General features: G+C 39.5%; 1 protein-coding gene across 2 annotated transcripts in view; it reads right to left on the bottom strand.

Annotated features, from left to right (window-relative positions):
- The window catches only part of rps6kc1 (ribosomal protein S6 kinase polypeptide 1), a 151571-nt gene that overhangs the window by 36022 nt on the left and 94671 nt on the right, over window positions 1-20878 (bottom strand). For both annotated transcript variants that reach the window (XR_007933597.1, XM_028820164.2), the window contains exons 12-13: window positions 6307-7851; window positions 5947-6036 (exon numbers count right to left, since the gene is read on the bottom strand). Coding sequence is in view for 1 of the 2 variants with exons in the window: in XM_028820164.2 (XP_028675997.1) it covers window positions 5947-6036; window positions 6307-7851 (1635 nt within the window). In the remaining variant the exon portion in view is untranslated. The remainder of the gene's footprint in view (window positions 1-5946; window positions 6037-6306; window positions 7852-20878) is intronic.

A 20878-nucleotide genomic window follows, 5' to 3' on the forward strand; every position in this document is an offset into this window, starting at 1 on the left:
TCATTTATTTTCAGTTAAGTCATCTGCAGCAAACCTTTATAAATGAGGGTTTCTCCTTTTTAGATAGTGCAAACTGTTTCTTCTTCATTGTGGTTTTCTCTTGGAGAGCTTTTTTCATTTCATTGAAAATTAAAGCAGCAGCTGCCAAAATATGTAGCTTTCTTATTAATTTTTCAACATTGTGTAAAAAAAATTTATAAAGTAACATAAAAGGTTTAAATACTGGTTATCCTTTTACACTAAAATATTACTATAAGAGATACAAAAAAAGTAAAATGCATATGTTCTTTTTCTTTAAGGAGATTAAATATTACTGAAGAAAGAAAAAAAAAACTAAAACAGCCAAATGGGGCTATGCATACAAACTTAAAAGGTTTAAATAAAACAGAAATATACACTTTTATTTTTACTTCCTTAACTTGTGGAGGGTGTATCCTGTAGCAAAGCCCTAACTTTTTTCGTGAAAGCCCGTTTCAGTCAATAAGTCTTAAAAACAGGTGTAAAGATATTGACAATAAACTACGCAAACCCACCAAGACACGCAATCGTTTAAATCAAGTATCATTACATCTTCCTTTCTTAAAGAGAAGTGAGGCAGTACTTATAAGCTTATATATATCTATCTTATATATATATATATATATATATATATATATATATATATAGATCTATATCTATATATATATATCTATATATATATATATATATATATATATATATATATATATATATATCCCCGCAAAGTGCTGCTTTTAAATTTTTATTAAGAAGAAAAGCTTTTTAAATTGACGGAAAATATCCCAATAACAATTTGTTAAGGATCTGTTTTTTTGTGAAGCAGCCTTAACACAGCTTTTCCGCTGTTTTATAAACGAACGCCATATAAGGTCTTCCTTTTTCCTTGCTTTGCCAAGGAAGGAGCCTTTTTATTAAATCCAAGGGTTCTTCGCTTTTTTTTTTTGTTTGTTTATTACGATTGTTATAGTTGTTTGTATACAACATTGTCAGTTCCGCACTCCGAGTTGTAATATGACCAAGCCGTGCAAGCTTACTGTTAAGAATGCAACGTATAGTTGTACATGAGAAAAGCAATCTTGCCTCAAATCAATGGCAACCTTTTGTAGGTCTATGAACTTAATTTAAACTTTAGGTTTACACGGTGCTTTCTTTCCGAAGTACCTGCACTCATGAATATGTCTGTATGCGTCAGTCGGTCAAATCCCCGCGCTTCGCACCGGCGAAATACTGCTTTTAAATTTTTATTAAGAAGAAAACCTTTTAAAATTGAGGGAAAATATACCAATAACAGTTTGTCAAGGATCTGTTTTTTTGTGAAGCTGCCTTCACTCGAGTGATCACTTCAAGCTGACTTGCTGGCTAACCATAAGTGTTACCTGGTAGGTAACCACCCATACAATCAGATTGTGAATCAGACTACGAATGCCGTGAATGTAATTACCCCGATCTACATGCTGTCAAATAAACGAACCACACGCCGTGGCGCAATTTTAGGGGCTTCGCCTCTAGCGTTATCGTCCGAGGTTCGATTCCCGTAAGGGAGTGAAGTGAGTGGCTGGTTACCTACCAGGTAACGCTTATGGTTGGCCAGCAAGTCAGGTAACGTCAGCCACGGTGCCTTCAGTTGTGAGAAGCAGATCATAGAATGGATGAAAATAGTTTACTGTCAAATAATGCAAAGAGTACGCGACACGTCTTTCCCCCTTATTCTTGGCTCATCAGGTGTACACACTCACTGCACTCGCACCTCGGACGTCAGCGCTAGAGGGGCTTCGCAGCGGTGAAGTATTGCTTTTAAATTTTAATTAAGAAGAAAAGAAAACCTTTTTAAATTAAGTCTTAAAAAGAGGTGTAAAGATATTGACAATAAGCTACGCAAACCCACCAAGACATGCAATTCTTTAAATCAAGGCGCGAGTCGAAAAACACCATCCCATAATATTAGTTAACGATTAACACATTTCTATATGTATTGTAAGCATACAATACAACTGATAATATGTTGCACTTATTTATCTGGTGTACCGACATTTTTGCGCGTTTAACGGCTGAAATCTAACGTGGTTTGGGCCCTTCAGAATGAAAAGAGTTTGCATTTACCTTTTTAATAAAAGGCGAGCTTTTAAGCCTGAGAAATCACCCCGTAAATGCACACGTTTAATTGCACGTGTTAATATGTATGCTTACACAGTATTAAAAGACACTCAACAATTACACAGTATTAAAAGACACTCAACAATTAATGTCATTTACCTTCGTTCCCGCGTTTGACTCGTGCTGTAAATCTCTTCCTCGTTTTCAGTTCACGTGATTACGTAGGAGGCGTAATACGTGATGACGCGATATGTGACTCCGCCTCCTCCATTAGAGTATATGGACAAAAAACAGGTTCCAGTTATGACCATTACACGTAGAATTTCGAAATGAAACCTGCCTAACTTTTGTAAGTAAGCTGTAAGGAATGAGCCTGCCAAATTTCAGCCTTCTACGTACACGGGAAGTTGGAGAACTAGTGATGAGTGAGTGAGTGAGTGAGTCAGTCAGTCAGTGAGGGCTTTGCCTTTTATTAGTATAGATATGGACATATCAAGAATTGATCTTCATGTAAACAGCATCTTTAAATAAAGGTGACATGACTTAATAAGCACCTTGTCACATTTCAGTCTGCAGCCCATTGTATACGTTAAATAAACATAAATGCAGATTTCACGTGTGAAAGCCCTCCATTAAACACTACTTCAAATAAGAACCGAATTGAGAGAGCATCTCGCCTGAACCTCCCCTCTTATTTAAACCTCAGACATTTAGATTGGTTTGTTCTTTGTTGTTCAATTGTGTGCTACCACCATGCTCTCTGAGGCCTTCAGAAAGAAGGTTATATCTGTCTCTGAGACTCGGAAAGCCTTTTAAAAAGATCTCCAAACAAATGGAATTCAACCATTCTACTATCCATTTCAAACAATTGCCAACCTGTCCAGGCCAGGCCACCCCAGCAAGTTCAGCCCAAGAACAGAACACACAAGGCCGAAAGAAGTGTCTAAGAAGCCCAGAAATACATCATTAGACCTCCAGGGAGCTGTTGCCATGATCGACGTCAAAGTGTACGAGTCTTCCATTAGGAAAGAGCTGCACAAATTACATCTACGTGAGAGGTGTGTCAGGAGGAAACCGCTGCTGTCCAGAAAGACTAAAGTTTGCCTGCCCATGAACACCTAGGCAAAGACCAGGATGTTTGGAACAAAGTGTTTTGAGCGGACCACGTAAAGATAAAGTTTCTTAGGCACAGATCCAGAAGACATGCTTGTCAAAAACCAAAAACTGCACTTGACCTAAAGAATCTCATGGCATTGTGGTGGGAATGTTCTGGTTTGGGGCTGCTTTGCTGCATCAGGGACTGGGCAGCTCACCATGACAGAATCCACCAAGAACTCTTCATTGTCATGAGGGTGGTTGAGAATAATGTGAGATCATCTGTTAGAAGACCAAACCTCAACCAAAAGTGGACCTTGCATCATGACAATGACCCTGAACATGCTACCAAGGAATTGGCTGAAAAGAAAAAAAAATGGAGGGTTCTGGAATAACCAAGTTAAAGCCTGGATGATATTGCCATCGAGTAAGGAATCCCTTAAACGTCACACAGCTGGAAGAATTTGGAAAGGAGCAATGAGAAACATTCTGTCAGGTAGTGCCAGAGACAGGAGGATAGCAGCTATTAGCCAAGGGTGGGCTTGCTTTTTCCACAGATGGAAATTGGCAAATCTATTCATTTTTCATTGAATAAATTATTGTAAATAGTTTTTATTGATTTTTGTTTAGCAACATCACCTTTATCTAACACACTGTTTTTAATGAAGATCACATTGATATTTTTTTATGTCAATATATGCCACAAAGTTTAGAACGCTAAGCTTTATATGTCTGGCCCAGTGATGTCATGCATCGCACACTTCCTGTGGACCCTCCCAAGAAACAGCATAGCAACAGCAAACAAATGATCACAAAAAAAAAAAGATGTCTCTGGAGAATGTGATTTACTTTTAACATTAAAGTGTATTCAAAATGAAATATAAATGTTAAATAAGAATCCCTAGATTTTTGAAACACTACTTTAAATGCATAATTTTTATTTAAAGCTAAATTAAAAAAATCAACTGATCATATCAATCAGAAAATTAAACAAATATTACGAATCCACATATTCAGTAATGCAGGAAACTGCCCAGAATAACCCTGAGAAGAAAACAAAAACTCAAGTCTGAACTCATGTAAGGCACTCACAAGAAATATCATGATTTACTTTGTGAGATACAAGTGCATAACAAACAAGAAGAGTTGCATCAAATATCAGTACTATTAAAATGTGCGCTTCAAATTAAATGTTTGAAAATCCAATATTACAAATGAGACGTGTTCTCAGCCTCTGATGGGGGTCCATAGAGGACCAGAGTAAAGGCTTCAAAATCAACAACAACCTCATATTTGTAATCACTGACCTTGAAACACTGGGGTCCACAACGATACCCCACATGCTTAGGCTTGAAATTTGTCACTTTGAACTTTCGGGAAGTGGCTCTTTGGGGGCTAGGACCATCAGTACAGAATCCAATTTCGAAAACTGGATCATATTTATGATCAGATCAAAGCAACACTCCACATATGCCAGTATTACTGAATTCCCACTTTGTGAAAAGGAGTAACTTTGAACCCTGCTATCACATTAAGGAGAAAACCACTGGGGTCAGCTTTAGTGTCCTGCACAACTACAACTCCTTTCCTCCTCATCATTTTTGCTAAAGACACCTTATGGTTTACTCGTTATAATGTGGGTGTAATTTCCAGCACAAGATATGGCCCAAAAATGACCTACAAATGAGGGTCCAGCGGGCCAAAAATAGGGGGCAAACCCAAAAACCTTGATGTCTTGCATAAATGGACATCACAACTAGTCAAATGGTACAGCATATCTGGGGTCTTTTCGTACTGGTGATGTAAGAGTAGCTCAAAACAACAACAAAAAAAAAGACTGAAGTGATTTCAAAGCATTCGGAATTAATTCTTATAAATGCAATTATTAAAAAAAAACAAGCAATACAAAAGAACTCAATGATAACACCAAGGAGAGACTCCCACCCAGGATGAAAGGCTGGACTGAGCGCCAGTGCACAGGCAGGGGGTCGAATCACCCACACAGCCAATTTCAATTCACCAGTTAACCTTACAAACACGTCACTGGGATTTTAGAGGACGGGATGGCAGTCTATGGCACCAGGTCAAAGTCATTAATCTGGTATAACAACGCACCAGGAATTTGTTAAAATTAAAATACGCATATAATAATTTTTACAGTAGGTGGCTGATGTATAGTTAATCAGATAAAAGGAAAAATCTCTCATTAACTCAGTGGACTTTATTAATCACGAAATGTCAATTTTAAGAGAGTGTCTCTTAGTTACTCCCAAAAGTGACAAGCGAGAGGCTTTGACTCGCTCCTGCAGTCGGAATGTGCGGAAGCTGTCCCAAATGTAACTAAATCTCGTCAGCACGCACAGAGAGCATGTCAAAATGAAGTTAAAATAGCTCGGCATAATTGGTGCCTCCGAAGCCCCATCAGTCGATCAAAGTCATCATAAATAGTCATCTGACAACCAAATGAAATACCACAGTTTAATAAAATGGAATATCACTCTTCAGCGTTCTTTCATTTAACTTATAAATAATACTTGTCAAAAGAGAACATCTTCTGTACACACACACACTCTGGATAAGTAATGCAGCTGACAAGATGACTTCAGCTTCAAACGGCAAATAAAATTACACGTAGTGAACTCAATTACTAAGATCCAGTATGTGGGACGCATAAAAGGAAATGAATTGAAGCTTTCCAGTAGATCTTTCAAACAAAACATCAGAGCTGATTGTTCTAACCTGGGGCGCAGTACATTCTGTCTATGGCACTGCTGTCACAGGAATCCTCAACCTCACTCCACCTGCTGAAATATGTTAGCTGAATGTGTCCTAAAAACAAAACGACAGGAGAAATCAAAACATTTTTCCCTTGCATTTTCAGCAGAAGTGAACTGTAATTATTCCTTTGTAGCTAAAAACAGTATCATTAAGAATAATGGCATCATTAAGTACTAGAAGCTATTACTGCGGGTGAATTTGCCGCGTTGATAATGAGGCTTTAGACAGGAAATGAAGATACTAATTACAGGATAAAACGCCTACTCAGTTAATTGGAAGCAACAGCGAATAAAAAGAAATGCATTTGCAAAAGTTCCTGACCTCTATCATTCAATAAGATGTTGTTTGGGTTCAAATCACGGCACACAATCCCTTCTTGGTGAAGCGCATCAAGGGCAACCACCAGCTCGACGGCCCAGTGTCGAATCCACACCTCGGGGATGTGAGCTTGTGAGGCTAAAACTAAAAGTTCGTCAAGGTCTCGGAAGATCTGGGACATGTCCTTGTCTTGCCCCGCACCCTCGTCACTGCTGCGTTTTTTTTTGGACTCTTCACCTTTGTCGTCGCTGTCGAACTCTTCTGTAAAAAGCAGTATGTGAGGATTCTCCCCTTCTTGGAATTGTGTGGGCTTAGCCATCTTCTTTTCTGACTCATCAGGCAGACCATCAGACAATTTGCTAAGGTCCAGGGCCCCAGAGCCACCGTCCTGAGAAGCGACATGGGTAAGTCCGGTTTCATGATCTCCTACAACGCCGTTTGTAACAGCACTCGGATCACTCAAACAGTCTGCTTTTTCGCTTTCAAACCGGTCAAATACAAGTTTTTCATTACTAGCACCGGAGCTTTTGACGGTGCCACCTAAGGCCATCTCCTGGTCTAAGTGGTAGCTCAGCTGTAAAACATCTGGCTTTCTAAATTCCACAGTTTCTTTTAGCTCTTTCAACGCACTCATTTTTGCCAACGTCTGTTCACCGGGAAGACTGGAAACACCCGGTAAATTTACAAGGAGGTCTGGGCGACCTTCGTCACAACTCCCTGTATCTGCAGAGGCTGCATCTTTAAAGGAAATAACGGGAACCGACTCGTTTGACTCTCTGTCAAAGTCTGTAAAGGCACCCGTCTCAAGAGCATCGGTAGATCCAGAACTGGTGTCCCCAGGCGATACAGAAAGAAAAGGAGGCCCCGGGGCCAGGTCCGTTTTCAAATTTGGAATCTTCTCTGCGGAGTCAGGGACAAGAAGTTCACTGGCGCTGTCTTTGCTGTCTATCCTAAAAAATTCCATGGGACTCTTTTTAGAGAGCATCAGAGAGTCTGTGGTTTTGCTTGGACTGAACATGTCCAAGTTGGCATCATCCGTAAAAAACTGAAGCTCTTGTGCAGAGATGGGAGAGCACAAGCTGTCATTGCTGAGCAACGAATGTGCTCGAGAACTTGTGGCGGCTTCCTTGCTGTCTGACACTGGAGGCTCTGCTACTAAAAGAGGCTCCTCGGACAGAGAGTCAGGTTCAATCTTCTCCTGTTCATACTCATTGCATAGCGTCAAGTAACTATTGGTGCACTCCTCTTCAGAGGTCCCATCCGAGTCAAGCAAACCATGAGAACTATCCAGGCCACCATCGTCATCTACAATGCTGCTGTCATCCTGGGAGACAGGTGTGAGGCTGGTCTTCATGGGCAATACCTGCAAAGTATTCCCGGGGTTTTGCTCTCCAGATTCAATGCTGCTGCCAGTATCTTCGGTGTCAGGAATCAATTCATCCATGCCATGAATCACCACAGGAAGAGGCCTTTCATTGTTAGACATTGGAAAACTTTCTTCAGTGCTTCTCTTTAAAAAATTGCTTAAATATGACCACAATTTGCCTCCTACAGGAACAAAATACAAAAAAAAACATCACATTAGGGCAGAAAAAAACAACACAAATGGGTCAAAATTTCATTTAGCCATATACACAACCTTGAAAAAGTATTCCACATTTGCAACATATTGAAGTAAGAACTTTCCCACTTCACCTACAAGCAGTGCACATTATGCCAAATAAAAGCAAACAAAATGAAAAACTTTCAATAATTTGGTAAAAAAAGAAGAAGAACACATTGTAAGATTACATACAAATTGTAAGTTATATCATGAAAACTGTTGAATTCAAGTCAAGGGATGTTTATCTGGAATATTGTGTGCAATTGTGGTCACCACCACCAAGTTTTAAAGCTGAAATAATTTTACAGCTCAGAAGCTTCCCTCCTGTGATACGAGTTATTGATAACAAGTGGACAACAAGGCTTTTGAATCACATCATTCTACAATACTTCTTATATTTTAACTAGAATGTGTGGAATTGCACAGGTATAACCGGAAGGAAAATGCTTATTGTAAGAGTTCATAAATCACAGTATGTAGTGATTTTTCGTAGAATTAAACCTGCTCATACTGTCATTTAGCTCATCTCTTCTGAAGCCCAAAGTGAAGACGACGTGAAGGAGAAGTATTTGAGAGTTACACCACAGCCGAACTGTTCAACACTTTTAGCCTCCTACCAAGGAGACCTCAAGCAACCACAGGAGGGTGGCATCACTTAGGCTCCACCCCTCCTCCCACCTCTGCCGTCCCCCTGACTGTATATATGGTGTTAAAATGAGGTGAATATTATTATCTTTTTGTGCCATAAATTATTATTTTTCTGATCATTCTACTTGCATGACAGTTTTGAATGATAGTAGCTATCATTACTTTATTGTTAAGTTACTTTTTAACATTATGTTCTGTATTTTGCTGCCACACCAATTTATTTATTGCAGATGCCACCGCTTTATAGCTCTGCCTCCAAAATGGGACAACAAGTTGCTAGGGGTGTTTCCCCAGAATTCATATCATGCCAAATTATTAGCGTGGCACTTTTACACAACATCACTGATCAGATTTTTAAATTGTTGGCTTATTTTATTTATTCATTATTATTCTTACCTAAAATTGCGTTCTTTTCTTTCTTGTAACTTTCTCTTTGATATTTTGTAAAGCACTTTGAACTACATTCTTTGTATAAAAATGTGTTACAGAAATAAGAATTGTTGTTGCTGTTTGCTTTCAAAGAAAGACGTTTTCATTTTAGTCTTCTGTGTGTCATTTCAGTCAGATGCGAGTCACATAATACATGAACGTGCAGATTTGACTCAGACAGGGGCCAAGCCAGGACTGAAGCCCAATTTCCTGGGACTGTGAAGCAGCAATGCCAACTACTGTGCCACTCCAAAAACAGAACCCACGTAATGTGATTTCAGCTTGTGCAAAACAGGAGCCAACACTGGATGGGCCGCCAGTTTGTCCCACGGCGCAATTAGAACATTTTTAAACATTAAAATTGCATTTGATAAAACAATGCACTATGTATGTAGAAATTCATGTTGTGACCTAGTTACTCCAGTGAAGAGATGTGTTGGTGCAAGAAAAGGACAGGCCATGTGGACACTCCATACATGACACATAGAGGGGAAGGTTAGGAGTATCGGAGTAAAAACCGTACAGTAAATAGCTGAAAACAGATCCCTGTTCCATCAAGAGAAGGTTGGAAATCTCTAAAATGATTTTGTCTTCTTTAATCATACACTTTTGTTAATCCATCTGTTTTCATTGGACATTATTTTTCCTTTTTAATTCAGTATTACTAAAACCAGACATGAATGATGTGGTAGCCTTGGTCCTTTTTAACTGTACAATGTGCTATTAGCACATTATCTTCATATGCAAACCATTTTTAATGCAATTAGACCGTGTGCTTTTTAAAGGGGGAGTGGGCACTACAGTATACTTTGTATTTAACGCTTTAGTGGCTTTCAACAAACGGTTCAGTAACTACGCACCAGGATGCAGACTTGAGCCTTTCAGAGACAAGCTCCAAGTCAAGCACTGCCATTGATGGCGTTCCAATCTTCAGCTTTTATCTTTAAAAAAATATTAAAAGTTATGAATTTAATTGCTTTCCTTTCATCATAAAGTCCGCATTCACTGAGAAATGGTAAAACTCCAAATTCTACAGAAGCACATTCAAACTGTACATCATTCTTATTTTATGGTACCATGGTTGTTTGTTTTTTTCCAAACTATAAACAAAAACAAAGAAACAAATAATCCTTGATGTAAACTGGCAATAGTCGAGCTGTTCTGAATGATATGAGGGGGCCTGTGGCCACACGCCTGCCTGGACATGCTTGGCTGTTTTCAACCTCAAAGGATCCTTGTCAGATAGGCAGGCTGGTTCTTAGAAGACAGGCCTGCCACTGGAGGGAGAGACACAGACAGACAGACACTTATTCTGTACCATTCTTCATTAAGTTTTCTCATTCCGTTTTTATTATTTTGGAAACTACTTTTCCTAATAAATTCTAGTAACTTCAATATTATTTTTTGGTGATCAAATTTTTATTGAACTGGTTAAGAGAAAAGAAAAATAAACAAAAGAAATTCAAAGAAAGAATAAATGCAAAACACAGAAACCCTCCCTATGGGATCCTATAAGGAAGATATTAAGAAAGCAGATAATATGATGTTGTGAATTAAACATAATCATAAAAAACAAGCTTAGTCATCACAGACATCTCCAAAATGAGGCCAGGGTGTCACTGTGGAAATCTGGAGTATGAAAGTGCCAATACAGAAATTTGCCCAGCTGTCCTCTATTTTGACACCCTATCCCAAGAGCATGAGGGGGCCATAATTAAGAAACAGAGTTTAAATTCAGAAAGCTCAATGGAAAAACTGAAAGGGAAAAGGGGAAGCCAATCGAAGTTCAATGGGGAGCCAAGACGGTGGGTTATCAGGAAGGTTGATCCAACTCTAAACTGAACTGAGGGTATCCTTTCTAAATGTGGCACATACACCTCTGTTGTGACCTGTCACAGATCAGATTGGACTGGTTAATGGAGGATCTCCAGAGAAAACAGGAGTGAAGCAATCTAACATTAACTTGGAAGAGTGTATAAGTGTGCCACTGACAAAATTCAAGTGGGATTCAATAAGCAACAGCAAAAACACAGTGGGAGAGGAGACCAAAGAAAAACTAAAGACAGAACAGAGACCCGACTTCACAGTCATGATTTACCTTCATAACCATTTGAACTCTGGCAGCTCCACTTCTTGAGTGACTCTAAACAGAGGGGACAGGTGCTCGCGATGTCTCATTTGAGTCATTTACCTAACAATCCCACCTGTTCCATTTTCTTGCTCGTGCCGTTTCTTTAATTTATTATGCAGGTATTCTTGCAAGAAATCTTACTGGGGCTACTTGGTATTTAATTAGATCTTCTGAAATGCACTGGGCCTTATAAAAGGCCCCATGTGTTGCCGTTAATAATGACCTGCAATCCTACCTGCTCTACAAAATAATGACCTGAGACGCCAGCGGCATCTCGGCAACATCTGGCCCTATAAAGGACAGGAATGAAAAGCCATTAGTCTGGAATAAGGAAAATTGAAATAACACTGCAGCATGTCTACAGAAAGAACCCCTTCTGTCATATTTTGCAGCCTTGTTTTTTTCCCCTGATCGCTTTAATTCTGTTGATGCAGTAAATTAAAACAATTAAGCACATTTTCACCGCATAGGGTATTGTTCTGCTTCTGCACACTGCAACCTTAATCCAGCAGCTCATGTGCAGGAGATCACTGTTAAATTTCCGAAGTAGGCCAGCGGATAATTTCACAGAAGAGCCACGATTTGACAGATGAATAAGCTGTAAGACATATGCTGGAATTATTTTACAGCTAACCACCCGTGTACTTCTGTCCAATACAAAGAAAGCTCACATAACTTGAAAGTGACAAATTGTTCAATTTACAGTAACTTCTAAGGTTCGAAGTCAGTTACAAACTTAATTATAATGGTGTCTCAGCTCACTTCATCTCCTTATGCTAAACACTCAGAGGGCATAGAGGAGACCATTCTGAGCTCCTTCGAGCCTGGCTTCTTTGTTTGTAGGAAGATACCAGGGCAACTGGAAGCTCAAGACGGTAAAAGAAGGACCACCCAGTCCAGTTACAAAAAGAAACGGACATGGAAGTAGGCAAAAGGAAGTGAAGTGCAGTTCACTTATCTTCTTGCTGCAGACTGGAACTGCCTACGAGGTGGCTCTTAACGTCACAGTAGAGGAAAAAGACAGTCTATGGTTGTCACAGCCAGACTGACCAGCCGCCAGAATGCGGGCAAATTAGTGAAAAAAAGGATTATGAAATGAAAAGGGACATATCACTGGAAGAACACTAACAGAGCCAGAGGAAAGGACACAACAGGACGAAATCACTAACACCCTAACTAAACATTATCATTTGTCTTTAGAGTTTATTCCAATGATACGACATACAAGATTCCAAGTTTTCTTCTTAAATGTTTTGTACGTGATGACATCACATGCACATGGATTCCGCCCACTTGACTGCAACCACCCTGGTTCTCAGGAAACCTTACAACCCATTCAGAATCATTGCCACAGACTGACAGCAGACATACTGACAAAAGACAACACAACCCCACAAAATCTAAAAAGAGTGAGATTTAATAATATATAATGAGTGGTCATGGAGCCTTCGTTCACCTGCATCTTTGCAGGATTTTGTTCCGCCACTTTCTTGATGGGTAGCTAATCACTGTTGCTACCACCACAAACTTCTCGCATCTTAATTTCAAGAGTCCTGCTTTTTAAGATGCCAAACTTTCCATTATTTTGGTTTTCCCTTATCAGGGTAGCCAAACAAGAATGAGGTGCAAAACGAACCAAGAGGTGACCAGCCAACTCAACAACAACAACAACATTTATTTATATAGCACATTTTCATACAAAAAGTAGCTCAAAGTGCTTTACATAATGAAGAAAAGAAGAATAAAAGACAAATAAGAGATTAAAATAAGACAACATTATTTAACATAGAAAGGAGTAAGGTCCGATGGCCAGGGTGGACAGAAAAAACCAAAAAAAAAACTCCAGAAGGCTGGAGAAAAAAATAAAATCTGTAGGGGTTCCAGGCCACGAGACCGCCCAGTCCCCTTTGGGCAACTCGATCACATCTGTGTGTCCATCACACAATGCTTGTTTCAATAAAACAACATTTGAAAGAGACTCAAGTGAAGGTGCAAGAAACATGATTCTGCCACCGTCCATCAGTATCTTGGATAAGGAAAGTGCCTGGATCAGCGGGCTCCCCTGTGGTTAGTAACTTAAATACCTTAACGAAAGAGAGTTGTTCATTCAGTCATTATTTATTGTTATATGACATATTTTAAATTCCATCCGTTATGTTTGATATGTTTATTATTGTTATGGCTCTTTAATATGCTAGTTAAAGGCACAATCTTGGAGTTGGCCAACTAAGCCTTTCACGACACATTGTACTGTGTGGATAATCTGCAGTGACAAAATTTGATTTGACGAGAAGAAAGAAAATCCACCATTTTGGAAATGCCTGGTGTGGGAGAATGACAGCAGAACAATCTGTGAAATTAAATAACAGGAGTTGGTTAGAAAATGTGAAACTGATTGTTGTGAAAATGGTGTCCACCTTCAAGAAACGAAGTTGGAGTTACCTAGTCGTCCATTGGTTTACTTTGCGTCTCACAAGTGTTTGGCTGCTAGAAAAAGAAAACTGAAACAATGAAGGGCTGTGGCTCCTACAATCGCTGACACATTTAGCTTGTTAAGAGGGTCTAGACGGGCCCAGCCAATCTTCTAGTCTTCAACCCCTTGACGTTTATCTTCTGCCAGAGTTTTTGTATTCCTCTCCTACTGAGGTTGTGAGTTCAAATCCCTCTACCGAAACCGCATCACCCTGAGCAACTCACTTGACCTGCCTGTGCTCCAACTGGCAAACCAAAAGAATCATAACCAATTGTACCATAAAATGTAAAGCAGTCAGCCAAATAAGTAAATGTACTGGCCATAGAATTTATTATTAGGATGGACGTTTACATTCTTACAGTGTTAAATAGCAATCTTTTACAAACAACTGCTCTTTTTTTTTTACTGTTTATTACATGTCAAGACCTGAAGTCTGCTTATAACTTTTTTAAACTATTCCTTGTTCACACAAAATACTTGAAACACCATTTGGGGGTTTTGGAGACTAAGTGTCATAACTAAATTCCTGTCCATCTGCTTCAATATAATGCAAAAAACTTTGAATGCAGGCTAATAAAATTTTAGATTTTCTACATATAAATGTTTAGAAAGAAATTAAAAACAGACAATCTCCCTAACAGCTACCATTTTCGCTGGACTCTTGCATCTTTTAATATCTCCAGAACACAATATTAAATCAATGCGATTGTTACTCCAAAAGTATCAGAAATGATTGTGCAACAAAACTCCACCAATTTCAGGTGTGAATGTTGACCACAATAATTATTGAGAACTTGTAAATATTTAATAATGTTGAAAATGAAAACAAGATTTTTATCATTAACAGATGATTGTATTGAAAATCTGTTGCCTCTTTTCTGAATGCTCATTTTACGAGTAAGGAAAAAGGCCCTATTCAGTTTTTGTTTACAGCCAATGATAAGCGAGAAAATGACCCACTTGTGACGAGAGCCGTGCTTAAGCTGGATTAACAAAAGTCTTTTGAGATGGTGAACACTTTGTGGGAATTCGCCAGGAGTGCTGCTCAGGGAGGAAGTGGGTGGGCGTGTGACACTCTCAACCCTCATTTGCCTCTTTGCGATGATGTTGTACATCACTAATGTGGCTCATTTCAATGCACGATAACATTTCAATATTATTATTACTAAAATACTGATGTATGCATTTTTCTGTATCTATTTACAAGACTAAGCACTCATTTTGGGAGTTTCTTGAGCCCTGTATGCTGAAACTTTACTTTTTTGATTCAAGATTTACTTTTCTCATTATGAATTATTTTGTACGGTCTTCGCTGCCGTCTTGGTTATTTACAAATCGCTGTTATTTTTTGTGTCTCGATGCATGCTCAATAATCCAGGTAAGGAAATCCTAGAAATTTGATTCTGTTCATCTGGACAAAGTTTTTAAGTGGGAGAAATATTTTGAGACTTATCCAAGTCTCTTCCTCAGTCTCAATTGACTGCAGGTTTCCCCAACCTTATAAACAGTACCTTTGCTTAATCACAGAGACTAGCACCATTGACAAAGGGCCAGTTGATCAGTGATATGCAAATTGTCCACTGATTAGTAGACGTGTGAACCATTCATAGAGGGTTGAGGAATGGCTGCAATCACAGCATTGTAAGATGGCGACAGATGTACCCTTAGGCCCTCTCCTCTGTCCAGAGATGGTCGTTCCTTTTTCACGTAAATGGCCTCCTTGATTCCTCTCTCAAACCAGCACTCCTCCCTGTCCAGGATGTGCACCTCTTCATCTTTAAAGGAGTGACCACTATCCTGTAGATGTAAATAGACTGCGGAGTCCTGGCCTGACGAGGAAGCTCTTCTGTGTTGTGACATGCGCTTAGCCAGTGGCTGCTTGGTTTCCCCGATGTACAATTCACGGCACTCCTCCTGGCACTTAACTGCGTAAACTATGTTACTCTGTTTGTGCCATGGGACCCGATCCTTGGGATGGACCAATCTTTGGCGTAGCGTGTTTTGGGGTTTGAAAGCCACTGAGACCCGGTGTTTCGAGAAAATGCGCCTCAGCTGTTCCAATACTCCTGACACATACGGGATCACTAAGGGTTTTCGCTTAGGCAGTGGATGTCCTTCCTCTCTCATGAATCGCTTGGAGCGTTCTTTAGGTGTCCTCCCTGCTTTGACAAAGGACCAGCTGGGATATCCACATTTACTCAGGGCCTTTTTAACGTGGTGTTCTTCTGCTTCCCTGGTCTCTGAGTCTGTGGGAATGGTGTTAGCTCTGTGTTGTAGAGTCCTAATGACACCTAGTTTGTGCTCTAGTGGATGGTGAGAGTCAAACCTTAGATATTGGTCCGTATGTGTGGGTTTACGGTACACATCCACTTTCAAATGTCCCCCGTTGACGATGGAAATTTCACAGTCTAAGAAGGCTAGCTTGTTATTTTCCATATCCTCTCTGGTGAACTTGATGTGTTTGTCCACCCCGTTGATGTGGTCTGTGAACTCCTCAACCCTCTATGAATGGTTCACACGTCTACTAATCAGTGGACAATCTGCATATCACTGATCAACTGGCCCTTTGTCAATGGTGCTAGTCTCTGTGATTAAGCAAAGGTACTGTTTATAAGGTTGGGGAAACCTGCAGTTAATTGAGACTGAGGAAGAGACTTGGATAAGTCTCGAAATATTTCTCCCACTTAAAAACTTTGTCCAGATGAACAGAATCAAATTTCTAGGATGTTATTTTTTGTCTTACCATCGTTAGGGTCGCTTGTATTATTACAGGCATGACCTCAGAGGTTGTGCGGATTCCAAAAGCCATTTGTGACCTCAATATTGTGATAGTTTTTTTTAGTTTTAGCTCTTGCCTGTGATTTCAATGACTTCGATTTTTGATTCTTGTTTTGTCTTCGACACTGTGGAGGTAGATATTTCAGTTCTGAACCTTTTCGGACCTGGACTACTCTTCTTCTGGTTTTCCTTGTTCAGTATCAGTACAATTGAAGTTGAAGTCATCGTTATTACTGCTCTATGAAATGTTCTTTGCTGCAAATTACTTCTATTTTTCTAAACATTGCCCTGAATTTCAAACTAAAATTTTGCAAGGGCTTGAAAAGCTCAGAAGCACCAGACGATAAACAATACTAAAGATAATTCATGTCTTTCTGCTGTGATGAGGAGGTCAAAAGTGTCAGATCTTCTTTTAATTTATGCATGTAATGTATATTTTGTTACTCTACTAGATGACACTGGGTAGAATTGCTAACATATTTAAAAAGTTAAATGAATATAATAAAATTAAAACAAACAATATGTTAATACATATATGCATAATACCTATTAATATCTATAACACAGTATGAAACACAGAATGCCTGGTTAGACATGTGAGAAAGAATTTCACTGTTTTCTGTTCATGTGTCCATATAAATGCATATAATAAAATTTAAACACATAACCTAGAATTTTGGTTTGACATGCAAGTGAGAATCGTTCTGGGCACGTGACAATAGTATTGTTACAGCAATTACTACTACTAACACACAAAAAAAAAAACTTTCAGAATATTATAAAATACATTCTAACACAAATATTTCACAAAATACACAATTTCAAAATAATAATCAAAAGTCCATTATTTGGCTTTCCTTCAGTGCTGACTTCATTGCTACAGTCAGATGGTACCCCAGAGGTTACTGTAGCTGTTCGGAGGCCCACCAGGTTATAAAAAGGGTTAATTGGTCCAACTAGTGCTAGAGGACCAATGGTGATGTAAACCAACATTAACGCCTATCATCATCTTTATTTGAGACCTTTAAATAGACACACTCAAGAGCACCTGCTCATTTGAAACAGCTACCTTAACGACATGCTGTCATGCAGACTTATAACATTTTCCCCAAATTTACAATAGTCCTTCTGTTTGAGATGGACTTTTAAACAGCCTAGAGAGAGCAGATGGAGCACCAGGAAGGCTGTAACTAGAAAAGAAAACGACTCTGCTACAACTATGAGGACAACTCAGGCTGACCTATCTGGGGGAGGTAATGGGTGAGCTTAGTTATGAGGCACTCAAACAAGCCCAGTCAACTGAACAAACTCTTGCTTGCTCACATGTAATTTAGTGGTAGTGACCATGACAGGGTTATCGCACAGATAAGGATGGTCTGAGAGAACGTAAAAGGCCACCGCTTACTTTATTTGGATGTGATGACGTCATGATGTGTGCAAACATCACAGCTAAGAGAAGTACAAGCATTGCTAGTGTGTGTAGGTCTGTTAGCTGAAAACTGTTAGGACTGCATGGTGGAGTGGTTAGTGCTTCTGCTTCATGGACCTCCATCTTGGGCGCAAATCCAACATCTTGTCACTCTCTACATTGGGCCAAGCTGCAGTCTTTGGTACAGTGGTGTGAAAAACTATTTGCCCCCTTCCTGATTTCTTATTCTTTTGCATGTTTGTCACACAAAATGTTTCTGATCATCAAACACATTTAACCATTAGTCAAATATAACACAAGTAAACACAAAATGCAGTTTTTAAATGATGGTTTTTATTATTTAGGGAGAAAAAAAATCCAAACCTACATGGCCCTGTGTGAAAAAGTAATTACCCCCTTGTTAAAAAATAACCTAACTGTGGTATATCACACCTGAGTTCAATTTCCGTAGCCACCCCCAGGCCTGATTACTGCCACACCTGTTTCAATCAAGAAATCACTTAAATAGGAGCTGCCTGACACAGAGAAGTAGACCAAAAGCACCTCAAAAGCTAGACATCATGCCAAGATCCAAAGAAATTCAGGAACAAATGAGAACAGAAGTAATTGAGATCTATCAGTCTGGTAAAGGTTATAAAGCCATTTCTAAAGCTTTGGGACTCCAGCGAACCACAGTGAGAGCCATTATCCACAAATGGCAAAAACATGGAACAGTGGTGAACCTTCCCAGGAGTGGCCGGCCGACCAAAATTACCCCAAGAGCGCAGAGACGACTCATCTGAGAGGTCACAAAAGACCCCAGGACAACGTCTAAAGAACTGCAGGCCTCACTTGCCTCAATTAAGGTCAGTGTTCACGACTCCACCATAAGAAAGAGACTGGGTAAAAACGGCCTGCATGGCAGATTTCCAAGACGCAAACCACTGTTAAGCAAAAAGAACATTAGGGCTCGTCTCAATTTTGCTAAGAAACATCTCAATGATTGCCAAGACTTTTGGGAAAATACCTTGTGGACTGATGAGACAAAAGTTGAACTTTTTGGAAGGCAAATGTCCCGTTACATCTGGCGTAAAAGGAACACAGCATTTCAGAAAAAGAACATCATACCAACAGTAAAATATGGTGGTGGTAGTGTGATGGTCTGGGGTTGTTTTGCTGCTTCAGGACCTGGAAGGCTTGCTGTGATAGATGGAACCATGAATTCTACTGTCTACCAAAAAATCCTGAAGGAGAATGTCCGGCCATCTGTTCGTCAACTCAAGCTGAAGCGATCTTGGGTGCTGCAACAGGACAATGACCCAAAACACACCAGCAAATCCACCTCTGAATGGCTGAAGAAAAACAAAATGAAGACTTTGGAGTGGCCTAGTCAAAGTCCTGATCTGAATCCAATTGAGATGCTATGGCATGACCTTAAAAAGGCGGTTCATGCTAGAAAACCCTCAAATAAAGCTGAATTACGACAATTTTGCAAAGATGAGTGGGCCAAAATTCCTCCAGAGCGCTGTAATAGACTCATTGCAAGTTATCGCAAACGCTTGATTGCAGTTATTGCTGCTAAGAGTGGCCCAACCAGTTATTAGGTTCAGGGGGCAATTACTTTTTCACACAGGGCCATGTAGGTTTGGATTTTTTTTTCTCCCTAAATAATAAAAACCACCATTTACAAACTGCATTTTGTGTTTACTTGTGTTATATTTGACTAATGGTTAAATGTGTTTGATGATCAGAAACATTTTGTGTGACAAACATGCAAAAGAATAAGAAATCAGGAAGGGGGTAAATAGTTTTTCACACCACTGTATGTGTCAGGGAAAAGCACAATGTAAAGGCATGACGGCCCACAGACTAACTGGTGCCCCTTATCTTGGGCCTTTCCCTGCCATTCATGATTACCATGAGCTGGCATTCACAGCACTAAACATTTGTGAGATGTATAAACATTTCTTTTGTCTTCTTGACAAATGTACTGTGTCTTTCATTCTGCCTCACAGCACTTTTAGACAAACAATTTCTACTCCATCATACATCAGTGTTTCTTCTTGTTTAAAAAGGGCTTCAAATACTCTAGGGCTGCTTTAAAGCTGTGGCAGACATGCTACTGGTTCACTCTGCTGTGCCATAGCTCATAAGACTCGGCTTTCATTTCTAGCCAGGCCGCCATCTAAGAGGAGCACAAGCACAACACAACCCTAGCCAGGATTTTGAACAACATGAAGGTGCTCAAGCAGAAGGAAAAGCTCTTGAGGTTGAGAGGACTGAGAACTTCAAATTGGAAAAGTCAGAGGCAGGATATCCAGAGAGTTAAAAACTCATTTCAGTCAAAGCCCACAACCCAAAACTGGAGACAAAAAAGGCAATGTGAACATACTAAGAGCTTAATCTCACTAGCCATAATGGAGCAGTTTGTTTAAAATGCTGGCTTTTATCTGAAAGAAAAACAGTTAACCAAACCATGAAATTCAGGACCACATACAGCATTTAAAAAAGGTAAACATGATGATGGGCTTCTACTGTAGATGTCTGGGTGCCTGACAGCATCAAGATCCCGGGTTCAAATTCTGTCCCAAACTTGGCCTCCTACAGTGCATCCGGAAAGTATTCACAGCGCATCACTTTTTCCACATTTTGTTATGTTACAGCCTTATTCCAAAATGGATTAAATTCATTTTTTTCCCTCAGAATTCTACACACAACACCCCATAATGACAACGTGAAAAAAGTTTACTTGAGGTTTTTGCAAATTTATTAAAAATAAAAAAAATTGTGTCTGTGCTAATGTATTCAGCTAGGCTGTTTGTACTGACCGAAAAGAAAATGAGAAAAAGTGATACTACAGTGATCCCTCGCTATATCGTGCTTCGTCTTTCGCGGCTTCACTCCATCGCGGATTTTAAATGTAAGCATATGTGAATATATATCGCGGATTTTTCACTGCTTCGCGGATGTCTGCGGTCTACAGTACGTGTGCTTCCTCAGTTGATTTGCCCATTTGAATTCAAACAAGGGACGCATTTGAATTCAAACAAGGGATGCTATTGGCGGATGGCTGAGAAGCTACCCAATCAGAGCACGCGGTTAAGT

Source organism: Erpetoichthys calabaricus, chromosome 15, assembly GCF_900747795.2.
Source record: "Erpetoichthys calabaricus chromosome 15, fErpCal1.3, whole genome shotgun sequence".
NCBI lineage: Eukaryota > Metazoa > Chordata > Cladistia > Polypteriformes > Polypteridae > Erpetoichthys > Erpetoichthys calabaricus.